The 25,024-nt window shown below is 41.1% G+C and overlaps 1 protein-coding gene across 3 annotated transcripts in view; it reads left to right on the top strand.

The window, feature by feature from the left end:
• The window catches only part of si:ch211-1e14.1 (UPF0606 protein KIAA1549), a 39,409-nt gene that overhangs the window by 9,748 nt on the left and 4,637 nt on the right, over window positions 1-25,024 (top strand). For 2 of the 3 annotated variants that reach the window (XM_067589174.1, XM_067589176.1), the window contains exons 3-17: window positions 6,169-8,424; window positions 8,535-8,623; window positions 8,880-9,039; window positions 9,140-9,270; window positions 10,507-10,696; window positions 10,877-10,936; window positions 11,044-11,189; window positions 14,571-14,748; window positions 15,723-15,907; window positions 19,528-19,763; window positions 20,872-21,008; window positions 22,385-22,590; window positions 22,679-22,908; window positions 23,067-23,211; window positions 23,501-23,824. In XM_067589174.1, coding sequence (XP_067445275.1) covers window positions 6,169-8,424; window positions 8,535-8,623; window positions 8,880-9,039; window positions 9,140-9,270; window positions 10,507-10,696; window positions 10,877-10,936; window positions 11,044-11,189; window positions 14,571-14,748; window positions 15,723-15,907; window positions 19,528-19,763; window positions 20,872-21,008; window positions 22,385-22,590; window positions 22,679-22,908; window positions 23,067-23,211; window positions 23,501-23,824 — 4,673 coding nt within the window. The remainder of the gene's footprint in view (window positions 1-6,168; window positions 8,425-8,534; window positions 8,624-8,879; window positions 9,040-9,139; window positions 9,271-10,506; window positions 10,697-10,876; window positions 10,937-11,043; window positions 11,190-14,570; window positions 14,749-15,722; window positions 15,908-19,527; window positions 19,764-20,871; window positions 21,009-22,384; window positions 22,591-22,678; window positions 22,909-23,066; window positions 23,212-23,500; window positions 23,825-25,024) is intronic. The other variant, XM_067589175.1, reaches the window with a different exon arrangement.

Here is a 25,024-nt window from a genome sequence, read left to right as displayed (position 1 = left end):
AATTCAGACACCCTACATTGGGTTTTTCCTGACAGATCTTAACGGATAATACATTTCATAAAGTTTTACCAACAACAATACTCAAGACAATTAGAAAAAAACATTTAAAAATTTTTTTTTATTTTATTTTATTTTTTTTCTCCAGTCATTTGCTGATTTTTCCTCTTCTTGCTCTGCTTTGTTTTGTTGTCTATTGCTTGAAACTTTCTTGTCTTTTTCTGTTCCCAGATTTATGTCTTGTTTTGACAAACTGGGGTCAGTGTCAGTGTCTGAGCTCTGAATGTAGTCTCTGTCATCACTGTGTCTGCCGCAGGACTCAAGTTATAATGTTAAACAGACACAAAAAGTCTGCTTCTCACTGAGCTCAAACCAGATAAAAATCTGACTTTCAAATCTGTTGGTGTCATCCATAATTGTTTAATAAAATAATCACTTTGGAGGTCTCAAAACTTAAGATTTAGCTACATTTCATCATCTTTTCAGCTCCTTTAACAGTTACGGCCAGTAACTCACAGAGCAGTGACGTCACATGGTAAAGAGGCGGAACCTGATTGGTCCTCCACGCTACATTCCGAGCAAAAATAAAGCAACACAAAATAATAAAAACTTGTCGAAGAACAGTTCAATGAGAATAACTATTTTTTTTGCCAAAAATGTCAGATAGAAACTTATAATTCTATGGTCATGAAATAGATTTCCTCTGAATCTAATGTTATAGATGGACATTTATGAATAAGGTTACAGCAGGAATATACTTTACACCACTTGATTATCTATCTTGTAGAGAGCTGCAAAGAAACTACACCCACTTAAAGCTTTTATGTACCTCCTTGCCACTGCTGTGCGTCATGTGACTTAATAACTCAGTGTTTATAGCCAGATACATGTATCATAGATGGCCCGAAGTAAGTGTAAAAATTTTTACTTGTTAATTTGGCCAAATGGAAATTTAATTCAGTGCATGTACAAGGCAGCTATTCATTAGACCAGGTCTAAAAGACACATCAAGACCTGGTGAATGGAAATGGACAGGGTACGAAATTAACCGTTTGGCGAGTAAATCTCGGAAGGCTATCCACCACACTGGCGGTAAATATTTTACCAAAATAGTCCTGTAATAAAATATCTTGCATGCTGGCTCAGAGGAAATAACTTGTGTTTGTCCGTACACAGTGTAGACCTGCGCACCATGTGAGTTTTTTATGTGTGTAAACAGTGCTGCAAAACTGTAGGAGCACTGGAGACGGTCTGAGGCGAAGAAGCGCCAGCCACAGTATGTCTCAAGCGCTCCCTACAGGATATCAGGTACTCAACATCACAGCTCTCCGCTTAACTGCTACTTGCCACCGGCCTGCTGCTAGCTACCGTTACTGTTAATACCTTACAAATGTATATATGACACAAAAAGGTAATTTATTATTTTGGCCGGTAAAAAATATGCAAAGCTGATAGAGACAAACTGATCAGACAAGAACAAAGGCCTCAACATGTTTCTTACCTTTACCATTTGGCCACCATTTAGAGTAAGATTTAACTTCAGCGTTGTTCAATATTCAAGTAAGTACTAGTTTGCAACCGGTTAATTTTACTGCAAGTCACGCAGTTGTTTTAAAGAAATAAACGGCAAACAAGTCGTTTTTATTTTTCCGACGTCGAGGGTCTCTGATCTTCCTCCATCATTGCACACGTTGGACTCAGAGACATGCTCTCGACCAGCTGACGAGCCATGACAAACGGGACCACACACCCTGCCGCGCCACTGGACCCGCTCAACACAAATAAGTGGAAAGAACAGACACACACACATCTGGTCGCTTACTAAGACGATCATCAAGTAAGGCTGACATCTGGGCAGAGTTAGCTATTGAAATTGTGTGTTATTAGATACTGAATGCTTATATTTTGACTGTATGTTTTGTATTTTTATTGGGAATAAATAATAATGTTTGCTATTTTTATTGGGAAACATTTGTGTTCGGTTGAGCCAACCCTTCTTAACATTGTAGTGATTTTTTTCCATAAGTTCAACTTGCATACATTATCTCTCTTTTCCTTTCCTTACTAACACACCCCACAGGGTGAGTAACATAAAGGTTTTTAGGCTAAACTTAGGGCAGTATTCAAACCTTCCCGTCTAGTTTCGCCATCTTCCCTTGTCTGTCCTTTTTTTACCCACACACATGATCTCACCCACTGCACGTGGTTTGGGTCAGCCATATTGTTTTGTAGTTCTCTTTTGTTTTACACACACACACTGTACATAGTCACACCATTAGCAAGGATTCCAAGTTGTATTGATGTTTGTTATAGATGAATAGTATTGGCTGTAAAGTTGCTACTGTTAAGGTAAAATAAACCCTGTTATATTATAACAAGAAGTCACATTGGTGGTTTTTGCCTGAATATTGTCAGAGTTGTTATTGCCACTGAGATGATTCCTGTGAAAATGTTTCACCTACTCCAGAAAGAGAAAAGGTGACAGACTGGGAGAGTGAGATTGTGCAAAGAGAAGACCAGCTGCACTGAGATACTCGAATTTACATGAGCTGAGCACTTGACATTTATGCTCTCGTGATCTAATATTTGAAGGTGTCCCTCTGCAAGGGTCTCAGTGCTTAGTTTCATCCACAGGCCCAACAATAAGTGACCAGCCGAGTGTGACACTCGTGTTTCGGGGGACAGGTGGCAGCGCTACTTAATCTTCAAGGCCTTTGTCAATTTTTGCCTACTGTAATGTCAGCCCCTGTTCAGGCCTGTCTCACTTGCTCTGTGCTTAGCTGCTGTCTGTCACACTGAGCTCTGCATGTCATTACGTACCTACGATTAGCCTTCAAATATTAAGGCCATGCATGCTTAATTATTAAAAATAACCAGCCAGGTCCTTCTGCAGTTATGAATCAGCTTTGGACTGGCAAAGTTTGTTTATTTATTTATTTATTTAAAATATTTTCATCATATATACTGAATACTATTCCTGTTGTGAAACAAAGAGAGCAGGGGTGGGGGCATTGTTTTTTGGTTCCACTCTGTATTCTCTTACTACCATTACCATCATCACCATTCTCACCATTGTCATCATCACTACAATTATCAGTATTATCATCAATCAATCTGCCAATAATAGTCTTTGTCTCAATTAGCTGGATGTTTTGTCATCCATTCATGCATGTTTAATTGTCCTAAATGTGACGATAAATAAATGGGTTTGTCACTGTGGTGAGTGCTGAGATGAGGTGACATTTTGGGGTCATGTGCCAAAGTATGACCTGAAATATCAGCATGTTTGACAAACATCCTGTGACGCTTGTCTGTGTAGTCTTTGTTTGTTCTTTTATATATCTGTAACAAGTAAAATGTATTGTTGTTTACGGCCAAATGCAAAAAAAGTGCAAAGTTGGTCAGCATACTGGATGGTTTAGTGAACAGAGCACCACACATAATTTCACATTGACGACTCTACTTGTCCCATACTGTTGCTTGGACTGATGTGCAGTCGCACAGATTTGGATACAAGCTGATGCAGTTTCTTTTTTATAATTAGCTATATAAGACTTGCCAGAGCACAGTTCACTTAATACTCTGGCTTCTCCTTTCTTTGCTTTATTCTTGTGATAAGTAATAACTTCCTCACAATACTGAGGATTCAGGCCATCAGTAAACAACCCATATAGAAGAATAGGCAACCAGTTTACCTCCTATTAATGGTTAAGGACATTATTTGGTGTTCTCAGTGTGTGTGTGTGTGTGTGTGCGTGTGCGCATCTGCTCAGCTGTGCACTACCCCTCTGGGTTTCAAACACTTGGCACAGCAGACGAGGAGCTGTGCAGCAGTTTGGAGAATGTGCAGCACAGCTTAGCCTTCAGAGAAGAAAGTCTTGGCTTTTCCTTCCAAGTCCTCTCCATCGGGCTCTGTTATAATAGCATGCTGACTCAATTAAGGTACCAGAGTAGGTTATAATTAAGTTGGGAGTTTTCTCTTGGGCCAAGCCAAAGGCAGTCTATGAAGCAATGCAATTGAAGATGACACTCCAGAAGTATATTCTTTTTTGTTGATGCTTTTTTATAAGTGATCTAGTCTCTGCCCCCAATGTTAAAAATAGTCGTCTTCTTCAGCTGATTCTGTGGCTATTTTCAAGTGTGTATGATTCTCAAGGCCTCTGTTGACTACAAAGAGCAGCAACATTACCAGCAACTGCTGAGTCACTATGTAGAGGCTGTTGGTGGCTTGCCTCTGGCAATGGCAATACTGTAATGACTGCTCTATTCAAGACGTACTTTCAAGTACAAAATCAAGACATGCAGCCCACATTGATCTTATTTAAAAAGAATTATTGTATATTTTCTCCTTGATGTGGTTTGTTTAGGCGTGTAACGCTCAAATGCAGGCATGAACCTTGGTTATGACACATGTTGATCATCTATGACCTCCAAAACCATAAGATAGCATCTGTTTTAATTTAAGCAGTCACCTTAACTTGTCTCCCTTTATTTGTCTTGTATATCTGATATTAGCTCATGTATCACAGTAGTATAGAAGCAACCATGCCAGCAGAACCATGAATCCTCTGAATGTTATTCTTATGAAAAAAATGAACCACATGTAAGCATATAAAAGAGGCAAACTTATACAGCTACATGGAACTGTTAAAAGGTCTGTTACCATGAATTATTTAGGCGTTATTTTGTGTCTTTCTCTTTAGCCCTTCATATAGCCTTTCTCTGACATGTTAGCCTCTGACCATTAAGTGTATTCAAGGCACTTCTCAAGTTATATCATGCACGATACACTACGGCTCTTGGCACTTAAATTAAGTTGGAAATGCATTGCATATGCCACATTTGCCATTCCTACATTTTGGCTGGTCTAATGTCACCCTTAAGGATTTTAATGTGATGTGTAAGAGGAAGAGTTGCTTCCTGATGAGCTGAAAATTGCATCATCCATCACTCCAAGGTCAGGTATCATAAAAAAGGATGGGAGATGTTCTCTCTAGAGTGCATCTGTAAAAAGCCCAGGCCATCAAGGAGCTTAGCCAGAACAACCACTCATTTATTTTGGGATATATGGTCAGTGCGTGCATGCTAGCATATTCCCATAGGTCAAAACTGGATGTGAGGAAAACATCATTTTCAGCTTTTCTTAGAAGTGTAGCCTAGCGTGGTCTTTTTTATCATGGAAGTGTATTAGCCTGTGAGTGTTTCCTTACTCCTTCCTGGTTTTGACATATTCTTTAGATTAATGGTTCCATTTTGTAGCCACTTAAGCAAATGGGACATCAGCTATACTAGTGATCAGGCTAACATCATTTTGTTCATGCTCTAGTTAATAGCAAGTTCAATGAGCTGGCCGAATAACTAGTATTTCCTGGTCAACTATGCTCACTGTTTTATAGATCTCAAATCCCACTTGTTTTCTATCGTTGCAGTTTCTGAATCGGCTGTCAATGAAGTATTGATGTTATCTAAATATAGACCAAGGTTTCATTTAACATCCTAAATCCACTACAGCTTTCTCATACAGAATCAATGAAGTATCGTACTCTACTACTATACGGTCTATTTATCCTTCTGTGACCTTCAGTCCAGAGGTGACCAGTTTTACAATGACTCATGGTCAGTGCTCATTTTGGCCATTTAGGGCAGAGTTAGCCCAACACAGCCCATTCAAACTAAAGCTATTCACTGATGTAATGCCATTGTTTTTTGTGTACATTGTACAACTCATCCTGCCTTTCTGTTGAACAATTTGGCCACACTATTTTTACAAAAGGAGTGAGGGGACATCATCGGGTTTGTTAATGCTTGATGCTTGCCAAAGTTGAGTACAATTTGAAGTTTCAGAAGTAATGAAATTACAGTTAATTGAGTCTTAAGGCTGACATCAGGATATCATGTGTATAAAAGCAACCAGCTCTTTATAACCATTTACATCCAGAGCATGTAGATTAAACTAATAATTAAACTTGCTTTCATTAATAATCAAGTCATGGTCCCTATATTGGTGAGTAAAATAAATCAGGTTGGGTGCGTGAATGACAACAGTTATAGAAGGAGCCCAATTTGAATCACAGTCTAGCCCTCATCCTTGTAATTTACTTTGTTTGAAGTCAGTCATGAATCTGTCTTTATTCAGTGCTAAACTGAATCATTCTCTTTGTTCCTCTGCAGATGGGTCTCTGTTGCGCTCCACATACCACTCTAAGGGATTTCTTCAAGATGTTCCAATTTCAACAGGGTCGTCACCATCAGCCTTACCAGCCTCACATACTACTGCCTTTGGGAGCTCAGACTCACCTGGTGCCCTGCCATCCATTCCTGAACCCGACCATGAAGCTAGGACTGCTGACAGCATGCGTTTTCAGTGGGGACATGTTGCTCCTGAAAACTCTAAATCCTTCACGCCAAGTTACCTCCTTGCGGAAAAACCACAGCCTCTTTCCACTCCATCATTAAGTCCCTCTGAACATGTATTGGGGTCTAGTCCACAATTTGAGGCACCAGCTAAACTCTCATCAGACTGGAAGCTTGCCAGGATAAATTCTGCCAAGCAAGCTTCCTCTCTCTCTCCAGCTCCTACAAGATCTCAGCTGCAGCCTCAGTCAAATATATCTATAACATCCAAAATAAGCTCCTCAGCTTTTACAAGGTCAACAACACCGCAGCTCAGTTTTACTTCTGAGCAAAAAGTTCTAGATGCACCTTTGTCAGCTTTCAGGAAGCAACAGGATGGAGCATCAGAACAAACACAATCAATCATAACCTCACCTCCTAGTCAGCCTCTTGAGACCCCTGAATTGGCTTTCACTGACTCTATGTCAGATGAATCATATATTTTAGATCATGTCTTACTTGACCCCAAGCTTCCTGTAAATGCTCCAGGTAAAATTCAGGATGTAAACCAACTGAACCCCAGCAGTGCTCCCTTGCAGGCGAACAAACCAGCACATGACATAAACATGCTACCCAACCCAGATGAGATTCTGGCTCCTAGCTACTATGTGCCTTTCATCGGCCCCCACCCTACATCACCTGCATCTGAACCCACTGAGGTCTCTCCAGAGGACTTCTACCCTACCAACACCATGGAATTGGACTGGGGGTCTGGGGACTACATGGAGACAATGTCGTTCTTGAATTCAGAGGGAGATGACTACTCTCTGGTCACCAAGGTGCCCTCTGACACATACGATCTGGAGGACTATACAGAAAGCTATGATACATCCTTCCCTTCCAGGGCAGGCATATCACCTTCATCCTTGCATCCTTTTCACATCTCACCATCTTCCAGCCTAATGACAGCATACAGCACCATTCTTCCACTGAAATCCATTTATCCTTCCTCTTTGTCCTCTACAATTCACTATACACTGGAACCTACTCCCACAATTCACAACGATATAACCGAAGCATCAGACATAGATTGGTCAGATACTTTCAGCATTCAACCAACAGACGTCCTCTTACCTGACATGAACAGCTTGGAATATTACACCACTCAGTTGACCAAGGAGAACAGTGGATCAGACAGTGGAGCTGAACAAAGAGGGAATGTTACTGTGGTGTCTATCAGTACTACAGACATCACACCCACCAGCAGCTTCATCAATGATACCAAATCGACTGAGGATGAATCCTCCAGTGATCTGTCAGGGTTTGAGCCTAATGACGAAACACCACCAACCACAGAGGAGAGTCCTCAGCTGGTCAATGTCTCAGAGCCTTTTCTGCATCCTTCCATAGTCACAACACCCTTCTTTGATCCCTCTTCCTCCATCTGGTTTGGTCAAGTGTCCACCAAAGATTGGTCTGCAGCTTCTCTTACTTTTACCCCGGACAGCACCTCATCAACAGCAGCTATTCTACCCGGTGCTACAGCTTTACTGCCAGATGATGTAATGTCTTCCTCTCTGACAGATGTCCACTGGTTTGTTACAGAGTTTTTCCCACAGAGTACCATACACACCACTCCTGTCTTAAGTGCAACAGCAGCCTTCTCCCCAGTTCCCACTGAACATCCTGCCAACACAACTGCTGGTACAACAGACATTTATCCCCAAGACACTACTATTACAACTGAACCAACTCTTAATACCACTTTAGCTTCAACTGAACCCACATCTAATGTCACTTTGCTCCCCCCAATCATGCTGGGTGATCAAGGGGTGACTGAAGATGGAGTTGACATCCCAGCCACAATGACCTTGATCCCACCTAACAGTGAAGCTAACACAATCTCTGCTGTACCCACAACTACAACTGCCACCACTACTTCTCGTCAAGCAACAACTGGAGCTACTGCTACCACAGAAGCATCCACAAGTGTCAGGATCATCTCTACCACCAGTGTTAAGACCCCAACTACAGCAACAACATCAAAACAGTACTTCTGCGACCTTGACAAGCCTGCTTATTTAGTAAAAGTTGGTAAGTCTGACATCTCATTTTTCTGTAACTTGAACTTGAAATATACATATATTACATATACAGTTTCATAAAATAAGACTATAACAATTAGCTTATGCTTTCTCCTGAAGGCTTTCCCTCTGGGGCCACTGTTGGATATGCCAAATCTCAAGTCAGAGACATCCTGAAATTGGAATACAACAAATCTGTTGAGCTGCAGGTAAGTACATGAGAGTGTGTGTATGTGTGTGTGTGTTTACATGACATTGGTGCATGTGAACCATAAAGGCTGAGCCACGTCTTCATTTTTTTTCCAAATATGATACTAATAAAAAAAATGTTAAAACCCACAGAATTAGTTGTCAAGATCCACAGAACCTCAGTGACCTTTAAAGGACATTTAACACAAAGCACTTGAATGAATGATTCTAATGAGTGATTCGTCTGTGTCATATTTTCTTGTTTTGTCTGCGAAGGTTGTCGACCCCCCACCAAAGTTTGTGTTTCGGGTGGTGTCTGGTCCAGTCGTGTACACAGCCATATCTGTCATCAATGCACTGCGAAGGTCTGGGCGCCGCTTCCTGTCTGTGTCTCCCAACTGGACAACACCAGACAGTAAATATCAAGTCCACACAGGTAAACAAACTTTTACTGAAGTAAAATATTGAAAGATTTCAAGATAACCGTTTCGTTTTCAAACTTGCATCCAAACTCTCCTTGTCTCTCCTCTCTGCAGTGCTGCAATTTGTTCCTGGCCACATAGATGTGCGATTCTGCAATTTTAGTGAGGGTATTGAGAAAGGTTTGACCAGGGCCTTTGCGGAAGTGCGTCGACGCTCAAGGGAGTCCACCAACTTCACGGTGCATGTGAGTGGGACCTGCATAATATTCGACTGTTACAGCTGCTTCCCTCCATTTAAAGCTATACCGTAGCTTTACTGAGCATATTGTAGTATCTGTCTATCTGAAAAGGGAGAGATGTCTTTATTTTTGTATTTTTGCCCTGCAAAGAAAGTTTAAAAAAAAACATGGGTTGCTATGCTTTTTGTGCAAGCAAGCTGAACAGCTGAACCCACTGCTTGTTTGCTGACTGAGCTGACCCCGAACCGCCTCCTTTCATTTCACCAGTGGATGACTGTGATTGCTGCAGGGTAGGCTGACTCTGATTGGGATATTTCTTTGCAAACAGGAGCTGTTCTGTTTAATCACAAGTGCTGGGGCTTTTGGATTTCAGCCACCATGAAAGCTATTTATTAAAATCACTGTTTGCTATAAGAGTTATCAGTTTGGTTTCACATATTTAGATTTATGCTCTATCTATGTATCTGTCCATCCATTTTCCATCGTTTATTTGGTCCGGATGGCTATAGCAGCCTGGTAAGCACAGAAGCCCAGACGTTCCTCTCCTCACCCACACTCTCCTAGGGGATTTCATTCTGATCAGATGCCCAGAGCACCTCAACTGGCTCCTTTCAACACAGAAAATGGCTATTCTTGTCCAAGCTTCCTCCACAGTCTCATTCTTGCAGTCACAAAGAAGAGGTTATGATCTGAGACGAGGGTTCAGTCACCTTCAGGCTCAGCTCCTTCCTTACCATCACTGTCCAGTACACAACCACCACCAATCCTTCTGTCGACCTCACTCTTCATAATACCCACACTTGTCAACAAGACCCCAAAGATACTTGAGCTCTTTCACTTGGATATTTGAAGTTTATGCTCTAGCTGTTGAGTATTAAAGACGCTTATTGTTTGTTAATACAGAGCTTATTTGGATATGTGGATAGTTGGCTTCGGTAGAGTTTTGTGTAATCCTATTACACTGATGCCTGTATTATAGTCTTTTAGTTGGTATAAATGTTAGGATTAAATCACCCATTTGTGGCAGCAACTAGCAAACTATGCCCTGGGCCACACTGCCCAATTTTGTGTTCTACTTTCGAAGCCAATGATTTTCAGATTGGGGGCTTCATTTTAACTCTTAAAGAGACAAACAGACTTTCCCAGAAGTTACATCAACAGCAAAATGGAAAATGTTTTGCATATTTTTTGTAGTGTAGTCGTTTGACCTCTAAATTCTGTCTCTGTCTAATTGTGTTTCAGATCGTAAACATAACCATGGCTCCTAAATATCAGGAGCAACGGCTAGTGAGGCAGCCGGTGGACATCACCTTCACTGTGAGGACTTCCAGGGGTTATCTAATGGGGTCAGAGGTCAGCAATGCTCTGATGAAGCTCACCATGGTGGAATTCAGCTATTACATGGGCTTTCCTGTTCTTCAAATTGCTGAGCGTGAGTCATATAGGGTTGTCTCACTGTATTTCCACTTACCTGTGTTACACAGTGATCCCTAATATGTGACCTTTGCGTCTGTAGTAGCTGGAAGTGTGCTTTCTGCTTGTGTCACATCCACCAATGGTCGTCTTGAGTTAAAAGTTATTACACTTAAACATCCTTCTCTCCTTCCAACAGCTTTCCATTATCCAGAGTTGAATACCAGCCAGTTTTTTCGGTCCTCCTGGGTTAGAACAGGTATGGTGGTTTCAGTGGTTGGCATGGTTTATTCTGCTACAGCTTCTTGAATATGACACCATTTGTGGTTATAATATGTATCTTATTTCTGTTGTCTGTGCACATAGTGCTCCTGGGTGTACTGGACCAGAAAGTGGGTGAGAGGACCTTTCAAGCCAACATAGAGCGCCGTGTGGCCATGTTGCTCGGGGAGGCGATGGGATTAGTCAGACGTGTTAAGAGAGCCACCACCATCGGCAACAGCAGCGTTCAGGTATTGTATCAATATATATATAAAATATGTACTCAGTGATTGTACTTACAGCTACATCGCTTTTACAGAAGATAGTACACACACTGCAAAATGTATCAAGCTTCACAAGCAACTTAAATCTACTGTTGCTTTTCAGAAAAAAAGGCAAACTAATCTAGCTAATTTCACTTATTAGAAGTCAAAGTTAAGTGATATTATCTTGAAATGGTTAGGTGCTGTGTTTGTCCTCTTTATTTCAAAAATCTGTTTTAAAATTTCTCAAAACTATATTACAAACAAGTCAAGGTTTCACACCTTACAAGCAGATTTTTATTTATTTAATTGTTTTAAAGTGAATAAGATTTTAAAGCTCGATACTTGACTCTCAGTTATTGTAAAGTCAGTGTTTGATCAAGATATGCTTGCAGTGCATTTCTTCTGATTAAACTGCAGTATACAATAGAATTACCAGTTGAGTTTCTTGTTTATTACACAATAAAACTTTCTAAACTCTTTAACTGAAGGTTTGTTAATGGATTACTCACTTAATCTTGAAAAAGCTTCCTTCCTTGTACCATTTATGTCATTATTCCCTGATGCAAGCTCTCTCTAACTACCTTGCCTGAGTACTGAGGGCTCATTATGTGAGCGTTGCAGTGTTTGTAGCCACTGAAAGCCCTACTGCTTTACTAATCAGGCTCTAGCTTTTGTGGGTTTGCTCCGCACCTGCTCATCTCTAAGGGGACAGGATAGGGCTCTGTCTCCATGGCAACAGCATCCCATTCAGCCCAGGGGCGAGCCACTCAAAAACCACAACCTCATGAGTCCTTGTTCTTTCTCCTCTTTCCTCATTTCTCTGGTCCTGTTACTTGATGGCTCCTGTGACTCACAGAGCTGCAAAGAGCAGATCAATTATTAATTGTTTCTCTCTCTCCGTCTGTATCCTGCAGTTGGCATGATTAAGAGTTTGTCTCTGTGTTTGAGAGGGTAGACTTTATGGGGATGCAGAGATGGGTAGGTAAAAGATTCCAGAAATCAGAGGAACAGAGAATGCAAAACCCTCAGATAAAAGAGACTTGTAATGAGAGATGAGAGATGCATATTTGATCTGACCTCATGAAGTCTGAGTGCATATGGTGGTCTTTAAACAGTTGGGCTGTCAGAGTGATAAATATCATCCTTGGCTGAATAGCAACCTAACTGTTTCTGACCTTTCTGCCTCCTGCATTGTTGTCTGCATAAAACCCACATAGCAATTTAGGAAAACGGAGGAACATACTTGTGGTGAACCTTTAGTGTCTGTGTTTGTGCTATGATTAGATCTCTAAGTTTAAGTTCTGGCATCCTTTTTACCTTTAGAAATGATGTTTTTCACAGTCATGAATATGAATGTCTGTTATACATAGACAGCTTATTATGCTATACTTGTGTTCCTTCCAGCCGTGATATGATACTGTCATTAAGGAAGCCTAGTTTAGATGTTTTTTAACATTTCAAAGACACTCAACTTCGAGTGTCTGTTGGATATAATGAGAATAAGGTGTCTCAGACTGTACTTCAGAGGAATCCTTTGTCTTGCTGCCTTGCACGCACACACTCGCACAAATACATAGACACATATCTCAAACAGATGTCCCTAGACTGTCATGACAGAATCAGTGTGGTGTCGTCACCCATGAGAATACCTTATGAGTCTGCCTAGACAGATAAAAGAGGAGGTTGAGTCAGGGTCGTGCAATAAAGACACACATTCACGCTGCCATCTTTCCACTCTAATAACCGTGCATGGACTGGATTAAACCCTGGATGAGGGAGCCTGCACAGCCATTTTTCTGTGTTAGCCCAGGCATGACCTGCACTTTACTCTTTCCAGAAGTGCAGACAGCAGACTGTGCTGTGCCTCAGAGCAACCAGAAGGAGACTGCACACACACACACACACACAGGCATATTAGACAACATGGAGAAATATTTAAACAATGAATGATCCAATGGGAATACAGAAAGCAAATTGACATGTCATGAGTGTGCTTTTTCTCTATGTGTGTGTCAGTGTATGTAGATGTTTTTGTACATAAAAATAGTTGGCAAAATGAAGGCAACATCTTTATAAAAGGGCTTTCAGCTACACAGATGCCATGTTAAGATGTACAAAACATATAGTTACATACAGTTGAAAAGCTTGACATGTTATTTCTGTGTTCCAGGACGTTACGTGAATGCAAACGTGCACTGTTATTTACAAAGAGTGATCAGAGGCAGAATCCTTGAACGTGTAGTTTCAGTCTAATCAGAGGCTTTTATAACAGGTTTCAGTGCAACCGACGGCATTTAGAGAGGCCAAATAGTTGGTGTCTGAATTTTAGTTTCTGCAGTCACAAAACCTCAAAAATTATTAATGTTACAGGGCTCCATAGAAAATGAGGTACCACACTCTCCATTAAAAAGTCATCACTGAAATCATGACACTTTGCTCATTAGGACCTTCATCAGACATTCCATTTATAGTGTGGGGGGTGTAGTGTTTCATCTTCCATGAATCCTGTGATCATTTTGGAAGCACTTCTTTTCAAGTTACTTGAGCACTGTCTATTAGCCACAAATGTTGCAGGGTGGAATAAGTCACAGGTTGTGACAACAAATGAGAAGAAAGAACGGGAAGAGGAGCAGTTGTCCGATGGTAAAAGTTCATCAGCAGATATGTTTAGACAAAGGCAAGATGATTGCTAAGAACCACAGAAACTGTGGGGATTGCAAGCCCAGGTCCCTGAGCAATAAAAATAAGTCTATTGAGTGTTCTGCAGTCTTTTTCTAACATCTGGACATGTTTATGTTTGGATAAAGACATAAGATGCCATGATGTCTGTTTAAAATGTGGTGGACAGTACAGGCAGCCATCTCTTAGTAGTCATTAGGCCTCATGATTGCTCTGTGTAATTGTATTACAACTGAGGTACATTTCCTTAATTCCCATATCCCAACATTTATGTCCCCACACATGTAGCTAAACAAAAAAAGAGTGTCCATGTTTAGCATGAACTCAAACATCTCCTATAGCCTTGCTAATTACCACATCCAAACTTCCTGAACTTTTATGGGAAGCAGATTTCTTCTTCTTATCACTTAATGAAATTATAGTCATACTCCAATATTTCCGTACAACAATTTCAAGACTTGGGCAACAATATTCAGAGATGAATTTAAGTTGCCCTGATGAGAAAGGGTGGCCTTCCACCTTATTAGATACTGGATAATTGTTTACATACATTTGCACACCTCTTGGAGACTGAGTTGTTTTAAATCAAACTTTTCATATCTCCACTTTACTGATGTACCACATGATCTTGTTATTAATGTTTGGACAAATGACTAACTCTACCTTTCTGATTGTTTCAACCTCCAGGTTGTAAGTATGAGCCGGCTGCTGGGTGCAGACCAGCCCTTGGCGATTGTGTATTTTGTGGAGGGTCCCAGCGGTCAGCGGATGCCTGCAGTCAAAACAGCCAACCTACTCAACAGCTTGGACGTTCAAAAGGCTGCCATTGTCTTGGGATATCGTGTTCAGGGCATTTTAGCACAGCGTGAGTACCTCTGGCATAACAAATAACTGACATTCAAGGGCACCCTGGTGATTTAGTGAGTGAGGAGATGGTCCTTGACATTGACAAACTAAGTTTAAGCTCCCATGTTTGCAAGCATCCAAGTTGCTGAACTCTTGAGGGCTGGTATGGAGTTGAGTTTTCTCCTGTGCAGATAGATAGTGTTAGTTATGTATTATTGTTGTTACTTTTGTTGTTGTATTTGGTATTTGACTTGAAATATAGTGTGCTGCAAGGACTGTTTTTCTTTTTTTTTTTGATGTAAATTGCACAATTCAAGGTCTAGTTGAACTTAATTAATTTGAGTTAAATTGGAGCTGGAGCAGAGGGACACAAAGAACAAGAAAGGACACAATATTAAGAAAATAATTTATAAACCTCAAAGAGAATATTACATATAGTCTCAAAAGGTGAACTTACAGCTTAGTGACATGCCTTGTGTCTCATTGTTCACAAGCTCCTAATAAGAAAAAATTAAACTTCTGGCTTCATGTGTTCCTTTTTATGTTTATAGTAACATTTTGAGCTAATTACCTCTCCTTGTATGCACTGTATCAAAAGCCTGTTTTCCTCAATAAGAATCTAAACAGGGGATGAAGGCCTAATGAGAGCCCCTCAAGGGAGGTCTGTTTCTGTGCTGCCTGTGTTCTCCTACAGTACTTTCCCAGGGGATGAAATGAATGTTAATTAAAACTAATGAAGGTCTGCATTAAGGATTACAGCAGTGAGAAAAGAGGCAGCACTCCAAAGATATATTGCATGTTTAGCTTAGCATCCATAAGGTGTTTGCGAATAGGATTGAAGGGAATAAAAAGGGTGTGCTTTGAATATTGAACCACATACACATACGTTACATTTTTTTTGTTTTTGAAGCCCAACTTTAAACAAAAATTAACATTAAGACAATTTTGCATCCCTCCCCATCACTCTCTCAATCTCTCTCTCTTTCTCTGCAGCTGTAGAGAAGTTGGCGTCCTCACCCTCCGACACTGAGAACACCAACATGTGGATCGTCATCGGGGTGGTGATTCCCCTCCTGGTGGTCATCATCATCATTTCCATCCTCTACTGGAAACTATGTCGGACAGACAAGCTGGAGTTCCAGCCAGACGCCATGACCTCCATCCAGCAGAGACAGAAGGTAGAGTCTCATCATCAGTGTTGTACAGTGTCTGATTCTACATTGGACTTCACTGTGTGTTTCAAAATAATTCAGAGTCAACAGCTCATTCTTCAAATGTCATATTTGAAATATGTAAAATGGCAGTAATCGCCACCACAGTTTCCATTGTTTCCGTTGTTCGTTGCGTCATCAGTCACTTTAGCTGGTTTAGAAATATGTTGAGGTTCTTTTGTGGCGTTATATTGTCCTTTTTTCATTGACAAATGTACTTTAAACTTTAAAAAGTGACATTTTTGCTAACTTTTCTCTGTTGGGGAGCTGCTACAAAGTGCAAGCGGGAGGAGAGTTTATGTTTCTGTTTTTATTCAACTTATTTTTGTACTTGTTTAAAAATGGCCGTATCTAATAGAGATTTACTGTGTATGTATTGTATTTACTGTGTTACATTATGTTTAGTCGTGTTAATGAAAATCAGTACTCCGAACATTACTGTGTTCTGCATAGAAAAGATTATGACAACTGATTTGGAACGTTAGAAAGCTGAGTTCAATTTAAAATTCATATGAACTGCTCATTAATTAGGTGTATCTGTCATTGCCATGAATGTGCTCTGGGACGAGCACAGATTCTGGACTTCTTCTTCATTTCTTCTTTTAGATTAGATTAGTAAAACTTTAATGATCCCAGTAAGGAATTTATTAATGGGCATGAACTGGGTTAAAACTTCTAGTACATGCCATGAGCCTTAACTGCTCTTATATGTGATTTAAAGCTTTTTTCCTATATTGCCTCTCATTGGGTCAAAGATCTAACCAACCTGCCCGACGGTCCCCCTTGGTCTCACTGTGTTTTCTGTTTGTGACAACTGAAATGCTTCTCCTTTCTTTTTTCCTTCCACTTGACATAGAAATAATGTAATTCGGCTCTGCTGAGGCTGTTTCCTGTCTTACTATTGTCTCTCTAACTTTAAAGCATGTTCTGTTTTGCCCTGAAATTAATTGGCAGGAGAGAGATTTTTTCCTGCTTGTGGAAGCTCAGAAATCACGATGAACAAAATATTTTTAAGCAGTAATGAAATGACTCTAGTCTTTGTTGAAAATACATCAGTTTACTGAGAGACACAGGGTCGAGTTCACCAGAGAAAGAATGTGACATTGAATTACACTGTGTCTAAATTCACCATTGTACAATGCATTTTGATATACAGTATACTGCCTAGCAGTGTTAATGTATTGTGATACCAATTCCAAAGTAATCCCAAAAATCACAGCATTTTGTCCTGTTTTGTTTTGGTGTGAGGGATGGGCACAACATTTTGATCCGGTTCTAGGTTTATCAGTGTGTGACGCAGTTTAGAAGTGTGGTACATAAGTAACCGGCTGTCTGTATGAGTAACCCCTGCAGTAGTCTTTCTCAGCCACAGTGACTCTTTTGTCATTATCTCAGATGTCAGTGACACAGGAATACCACTTCCATCAAATCCTGAAATAGATTTTTATACGCTGAATTTTAAGCGGGCTGTTTTGGGGATTTATGTGTGTATTTTTCAGGGCTTCGTGTCCTACTGGGTAATATTTCTGTCTGTGTCTGACTTTCCTTCCTCTCCACTTCCATTTGAGTTGAGCTATGAACCCACATTGGTGTAATGCAATGAATCTAATGTGCTGAGGTAACTATGACTTAGCTTACCCTCTCTGCATAACACAATCATCTGTCACTTAACACCACTCCTCTACTCTCAGCCTGCTACCCCATTCAGAGAATCAAGGACCCCTCTTCCCCAGGCACTCTCTCCAATTAAGAGGGATATAGAGTTTAGTGAAGAAGAAGAGGAAGAATATGAGGAGGAAGAAGAGGAGGAAGAGGAGGAGGAGGAGAAGGAGGTTAAAAAGGGGAAGGTACAGAGCAGTGTGGTGGTGGTGTGTAGAAGATATAGATGAGACCTAGTTTGTGTTTGTTTGTTGTTTGTTCATCAGTAGTTATTTAAATATTTCACCATTATGTAAAGAACAGCAGAGTAGATTCAGTTAATGAAGTGAAACATTGTTAAAAGTCCAGCTGGGTGTATGAGTTTTAATATACAGATGCAAAAGCATTGTGCCTCATCACTAGAAGTATTTATCCTGTCCACCATTGCTTCTGCTCAGACACCAGTAGCTCTTCCTAAGAGCAAAAAGAGTATGAGCAGTGAGGAAGAAGAAGAGGAGGAGGAAGAAGAAGAAGAAGAAGAGGAGGAAGAGGAGGAGGAGGAAGAAGAAGAAGATGATGAAGACGAAGATGAGGACAAGGAGAAAGCTAAAAAGAAAGGATTTAAACCAGAAGAGCAAAGAGGAAAAGAGAACAAAGCGATGCTAAAGAAAACAGGGCAGATGAAGAAAGAAGAGCAAATGAAAGTGTTGTCTAAAGGGAGGAGAGCCAAGGCGGAGGTATACGGTGTGACTAGTGCTTGTTTCATTAGCGGACATTAGGATCATGCTATATCCTGTTTTGATGCTTAGACTTAGACAATCCAGCATTATGTATATGATGGTGTGTTTATAGTGTGTAGATCCTGAGGAGCATACATTGACTCTGTGTTGTGAAGTATTAGTTGTCATTCTGCATGTATCAACTGTTTGTTCTGAGTGAATCCCCAATATGTCTTAAGACCAGGCTAAGTAGTAATTAGTGAGTATAATGTGTGGGATATAGTTCACTAGCTGTGTGTTTGCTTTCATTCAGCCTCGGTGTCAGTTATAACGAAACAGGTCGACTATTTCAGCTGCCGCTTTTTGAATGCTTTCCCTTTCAAAGACCGGCGTTGTTTATATGCCGTTGAGCGCAGCACGCACACACACAAACATACACACACTCTCTTTGGATTAGCTGTTTCATACTGGCAAGCATCACGCCGGATTAGGAGTTTTATACCAACAAGCCTCTTCTAAGCCACACGTTTTGCAATAATAAACTCAGTGTGTGCACGTATAATACAGAGAACATGTCATGTCACTCTTCTCTTCTCTTGTAGACACGTTTCGGTGTCATAAGACCCGGAGTTACGCAAACTGCGAGCACACATACTGAGATCTGACATCCTCTGTTTACTCCTTTGCTGTTGGAAAGTCCTGAGGGCTTTGCACTCACATAGTCTCACTGCTTCCATCCCCCCACCACCTCAAAGAAAAGCAAGCAGCTCAATGTTTCCCCACGTCTCTGTCTGTCTCTCTCTCTCGTTTTCCTTTTATTCATTAATGTCTGTCTGTCTGAGTCTCCCTCCTCTCCTGGACATCCATTCATCAGTCATTTGACCCAATTATGTACTTAAAACTTGTCCATCTATCTAACTGGCTGTCACTTTACTCACTCACAACTCTTGGTCAAAAAAATCAAATAGATTTTCAGTGGTTTAAACTGCAAATTAATGTCGTTATGCAACCATGCCATACTGAAATATGATTCAACTTACAGATGATGAATGCTGTTACTGAGAATTGCCCTCCTGTTGTTAAGTAAATATTATTAGTATTGTTCATTTTTCTTGGCTCCCTCTCTATTACCTCTTTAACTTCTGTCTTTCGTATGTCTTTCCACCTTTCTTTCCATGTCATATTCCTAAAACTCTCCTCTCTTTGCTTCTTTTCTGTCCCTTTCCTCAGTTGCAGGCTCCCAGTGTGAAAGGCTTTGACTTTGCCAAGCTGCACCTTGGCCAGCAGAGTAAGGATGATGTCATGGTGATCCAGGAGTCTGTCCCGCCAGGCCCTGGCCCTGGGCCCCTGCCCGTGTCCATTAAAGAAGGCCTCAGTCCATCAGAGAACGGGGAGATCCCTACCCCGATATCAAAATCCTCAGCCACCTCCACCAAGGCATCCCGCAGCGGTCGAAGACGAGAAAGGTCGGTGCTGCCGGTAGTACAATGCAGGTGGAGCGACAGAACATTAAATTTATGTTATGTCTATATACAGTAGGTTATTCTGTCTGAGGCTACGCAACATAGAAGAGAGAAAGCAACCAACAAGAAGCTCTGAAATAGTATTTCATCGTAGTGTTTTACTCAGTTATAGTCAGAGGATTATTTTTGTCTTTCCTAATCCACCATCTGGTCAAAACACTCACAGTTTGCTCACAGTTAGAGATTTCTGGGGGAGGGTTAATCCTCTACCTGATACATATCAAGATGTTTAGTAAAGATATTTAACAGAGCTTGTTTTTTACCCTATCACCCGGATTTTCAACCCAGCTCAGTTGGGACAGTCAGTCAACCGGACAAAAAGCTCTTGACAGATCCTCTGATCAATAATTGATGCACTAGACAGTGAGGGCCATTCCTTTACTCTTGCATTCTGTCACAGATTGTCTATATCAATTATATTAAGTTACGATATACAGAGAGATTTATTTTTTATTGTTTGCATAGTTTTACTTCCTTTGTTCAAACTTCTTCGATTAGAATAGACTGGAAATTGTTTGATTTTATTTGGCCATAGTCCTTACTAAATATTTTGAATCGATGAACTTCATGTACACATACTATATTTATTATTTATCATAGCAGAGATTCTTAGAGGAATTTTCCATTTTTCATTGTGAAAATATTTCAGATATGTGCACCATTACCAACAGCTCCCAGCTCACTGACTGCTCAGGTTAATAGACAATATTTGACACCAAAACATTAGTACAGCAGTTAGTTCTTAATGCTTTTATTAGCTCCTGTTGTTAATATAGTCCATTACAACTGTCTTTATCAGAGTAGAGCACTGATACTGGTTGACAAATTAATTAGGAAAAAAGTAATAGTTTATAATTCTATCAGTGAAAATGCTTCCAGAACTATAGCACTACAAGCTTCAACATCATATTAGTATTTCTTAAAAGACTCCCCCACCCCCTAGCTTTTACCTTTCTGAAGATACCACCATTTTCGATTATGCATGGCATTTCAGCATGGAAGTACATTCTTGGCCTTCCATTATTCATGTACGTGTGTGTTTTCCTGGCAGGATCTCACCATCAGACGGTGATTCCGTGGTGAGTGACCGTTCCAGTGAGCGAGAATCGACTGAGGAGAACCTGAGAGCCCACGCCACGCCCAGCGACAGCAAGCAGAGCCGTAAGCTCCCCATCAATGTTTTAAATGGCAAGTGGCCTTGGCAACACACATCGCTCCTTCAGATACAGAATAAGGGGGGAGGGGAGGGGAAGAAGGAAACTGAGGGGATTGGACAAACTTAAAGAGATGTAAAGAGAGCAACTCAAGCTGGGATGATTCGATTGACAAGATGGCCCAATTAAGGGCAGAAAGGTCTGTGATGTGGCTAAAGGGCAAAGTAGAGAAAGGTTAATGAAAAGAGTCACCATCAACCCAAGCCCTGACATTAGGATTACACAGGGAAACGCTAAAAGTAAAAGAAACACCTGGTAGGAACTCCATTTGGTGGCCTAAAGAAGTCCAGAGAGAGGAGGGAAATGAGGGGAAAAGATATGTTAAGTTACTCTATCTGACAGCTTGTTGATAGATTCAAGCCTGTAATGCCACTCAGACACTACGTGCTGGAGCCAGAGCCAGTCAGGCACACAGACTGCAGCCTGACTCACCCACAGAGGAATGGCCTCTGTTTTGTTACTGATAAATCTCCGCCTGAGAAGCATATGCTCTGCCGCACTGTTTATAAGTAAAGTACATTGTATATGAGACAGATTCAGCATTACATAACGCACCGTCGTTCTCTTTCTGCTCCTTCGGTCTGTATCAGTGTTTTTTCTGCTTGTCAGAATTTGAAGTACTAACAACAGCAGCTCCTTCCTTTCTTTTCTCTCTGACTAATGAACTTCACAAGACCAGAGGAGAAGATTTTATCAGCTGTGGGAATGTATCCTCTCTTTGTCTCTCTTCTTTGTGTGTTCTCTTAATTTAAAAAAAATTATAATGACTTTAATGGTGGCCACATCTCAGTATACTAGACTTTTTAGTTTTATTGTCAGCTACAGCTACCACTTCTATCTTAGCTGCTCTTATTTGATCTCCAATAAAACTCTTCTTTCCTTTCTATTGCGGTTTGCAGGCAAGAATAGAATTGGTAAGACTTTGTCCTCCCTCTGTCTGTGTCTCTGTAGACCTCATTCTTGACCTCCAGCAGCTGTGTCTGTGTGTTTGTTTCTGCGGTAGCTTGTGCTCTGCTTGTTCCCACCATCCATCACTGTCTGCTGAGCTGTCAGTCACAGCGTAGAAGCAGTTGACTTCACAAAAGCCATTGTTTGTAATGAAGTAGAAACCAGAGCTCATTTCATGTTACTGCTGGAAACATTTACTCCAGACTTTTGTTATAAGTTGTTATTTAAATGTAGTCATGGCAGTTAAATAAAAAGATAAATGTTTCATAGTGATCCTCACTCAGTAGTTGTCTCTGAAAGCACCCGTGGTTTAACTCCACATCACCATTTAGACTTGTATTGACTACACTGTGCTGACTGCATTATGATCTGTTTTTTCTATTTTCTTGCTTTCTTCCTCAGGTCCTCCACCTATGAACGGCACGACCGAGCAGCTGTCCTCAGCCTCCATCTTTGAACATGTCGATCGGATGTCTCGTGCCACAGACGCAAGCAGGAGACTCCCCAGCAAAGTCCAGCTCATCGCCATGCAGCCCATGCCTGTCCCACCACTGCACAGCCCCACCATCAATGGCAAACTGACCGACACCAACCAAATCAACAAAGAGGTTCGCTCTTCTGAGTCCGATCGCTTGAGCAAATCGATCAGTCCAAAGACCAACTCCTCCATATTTTTATTTTGTGTTTTCTCCTCAGATCCAGGTAGCACTAAGACACAAATCAGAGATCGAGCACCATCGTAACAAGATACGTCTGCGCGCCAAGAGAAAGGGCCATTACGACTTCCCCGCGATGGATGACGTGAGCAGCGGCATCGGAGACCCCAAAGACCAGGATCGCATCTATCACAAAGCACAGATACAGATTGATAAGATCCTGGACCCGAATGCACAGATACCCTCCATCTTCATGGAGCCAAAGAAAAGGTTAGACCTCATACTGTGAGTCAATGCACTTCTTTGGTTTTGTGGTGCAAAAGCTGACCTGGCTTGATCTGATATATGGCTGTGCTTTTCTAGCCTTGCTTTAAGAAAATTTTAAAAAAAGAGTTAACCTAGAGGACATGTCTACATTTGCTTCTCAGTGGTCGAGGGAGGCGCTCTCCCAAACAAAGGATGAAGGAACAGCTGAATGGAGGCATGATGGATGCAGACAAAGACCACCTCATCACTGAGGACACTGATGCAGCTTACAGAAAGTGCCCTGGGGTCAACAATGTGGCCTATGTGGTAAGTGGTGCAGGAGTGACATGGTATTTGAATATGAAAAATCCCCAAAGAGCAAATTGGATTCAGATGCTTAACAACAATGGTTCCATGGTCCTTTAGGGTACCATTAAAGGATCATAGCATTACAGTTCATACAGTACAAGTAAACTATGTCCATGTCCTATTATTTTACAGCTTATTTTTCTGAATAATCTCAAGTACAAGTGATGGAAAGAAACATTTTCTTCGTTCTGGGTAATACCTCAACTGATGGTTTTTCCAATCCAACCTGTCATTGTGTTTACTCCAGTCGGACCCTGACCAAGGCCCAGGATCCCCTCACAGGAGCCCCTCCCCCACCGATGACGTCTTCCTTGGTCCTGCTTCCTCTCCTCCAGGTCATGCCCCTCCCCCACCCCCCTACATGCCCCCACAGCCCTCCATTGAGGAGGCGCGGCAGCAGATGCACTCCCTGCTCGACGATGCCTTCGCCCTCGTGTCGCCCACCTCTCAGGGCAGCACAGCGGGAATCACTCTCCCCGGGGTCAACACCAACCCCCCTAGCTCCAGCCCCCCAGGCCGTGGGCCCAGATCTTGGGGTCCCTCCTATCCAGGCCTTGGTCCTTTCCCTGGTGTAAGTAGCCAACTCTCAGCCCCTGAAGCTGAGCACAGTTGTATTTTTGGCAACAAATAGTTCTCTGTGGCATCTAAGCTTCTTTTAAGCTGTGTCAAGTCAGGTGTCTCCTCCTTTCACTAATCTGGGGACAGACCTAAAGAAAAAGAACCTCAGACTCCCTGTTTAAATTTTTGATGACCAGAAATGTAAACAGACATGTGAAGTCCTTTGTATTCACCATCCCTTCCCTTTCATGAGGTTTTTTCACCTTGTTCCCAGCATGAAGCGTATAGCTTCAAGTTTAATTGTGTCCTCTTAGCAAACTAATCAGTTAAGTATTCCTCCATCTGTCACCCCCATGTAGCTGCGACCTTGCAACCCCCGTCAGCTATCTACAACTCCTAAGACTCTGCCGTAATATACCCTGCATATGCTTGATCTGCATTAGTCAGCGTAGACTGCTTTCAAAGAAGATACAGTCATATAACTGCTCTGAAGGCTGCTGGAATAATAAGCTCAGTGTATGCAGTCATTTTTTTTTGTACATATGTTTATACTTTTTCTTGATGGGAGGTCTGTTTAAAGCAGCACCTTACAAAGACATTCACTTTGTTACACAGAGGCCTTGCCGTGTGATGTATATTTAATAATGCTGAAAGCTGAGCTAAAATTAAATAAAGCTTTCAGTGCCCATGTGTATTATATAAGAGGAAAATTAGGAGTTGTTTAGAGACAGCAGAGCATCACATTAGCAGTACAGGCACACAGAGTTATTTACCCTTCATCACTGAAATTACAACAGCAGTGAAGTATAGACAGTCAGCACTATGACTGTTGAAAAAACAGCAAAAGTAAAAGCATAGTATTTTATAAATTCATTGGGGCAAACACAAAACATATTTCTATCTTGACGACAGGAATTTGAATAATAGTTTCAGAGTTATTATTTGAGTTTAATCTGTACACTTATTCACTATGGTAATTGAACTTCTCACTTAAATTCTTAAAAGCCATATTTAAATGCATTTTACAGCTATGGAGACATATTCATCACTACCCTGTTGTAAAATGTTCAACACCAGTGTTCACCTCAGGTGACAAATATAGAGAGAGATTTAACAGTGAGCAGCGGAGCCATAAAAAGCCATTTGCTGGTTCTGCTATTGCAGGTTCAGTGCTTTAATGTGTCGTGAAAGGTCAGCTGTAAAAAAGCAGGAT

This window comes from Thunnus thynnus, chromosome 5, assembly GCF_963924715.1.
Source record: "Thunnus thynnus chromosome 5, fThuThy2.1, whole genome shotgun sequence".
Classification (NCBI taxonomy): Eukaryota; Metazoa; Chordata; class Actinopteri; order Scombriformes; family Scombridae; genus Thunnus; species Thunnus thynnus.
Note: the sequence above shows the minus strand (reverse complement) of the source record. Positions and strands in the feature narration are given on the sequence as shown.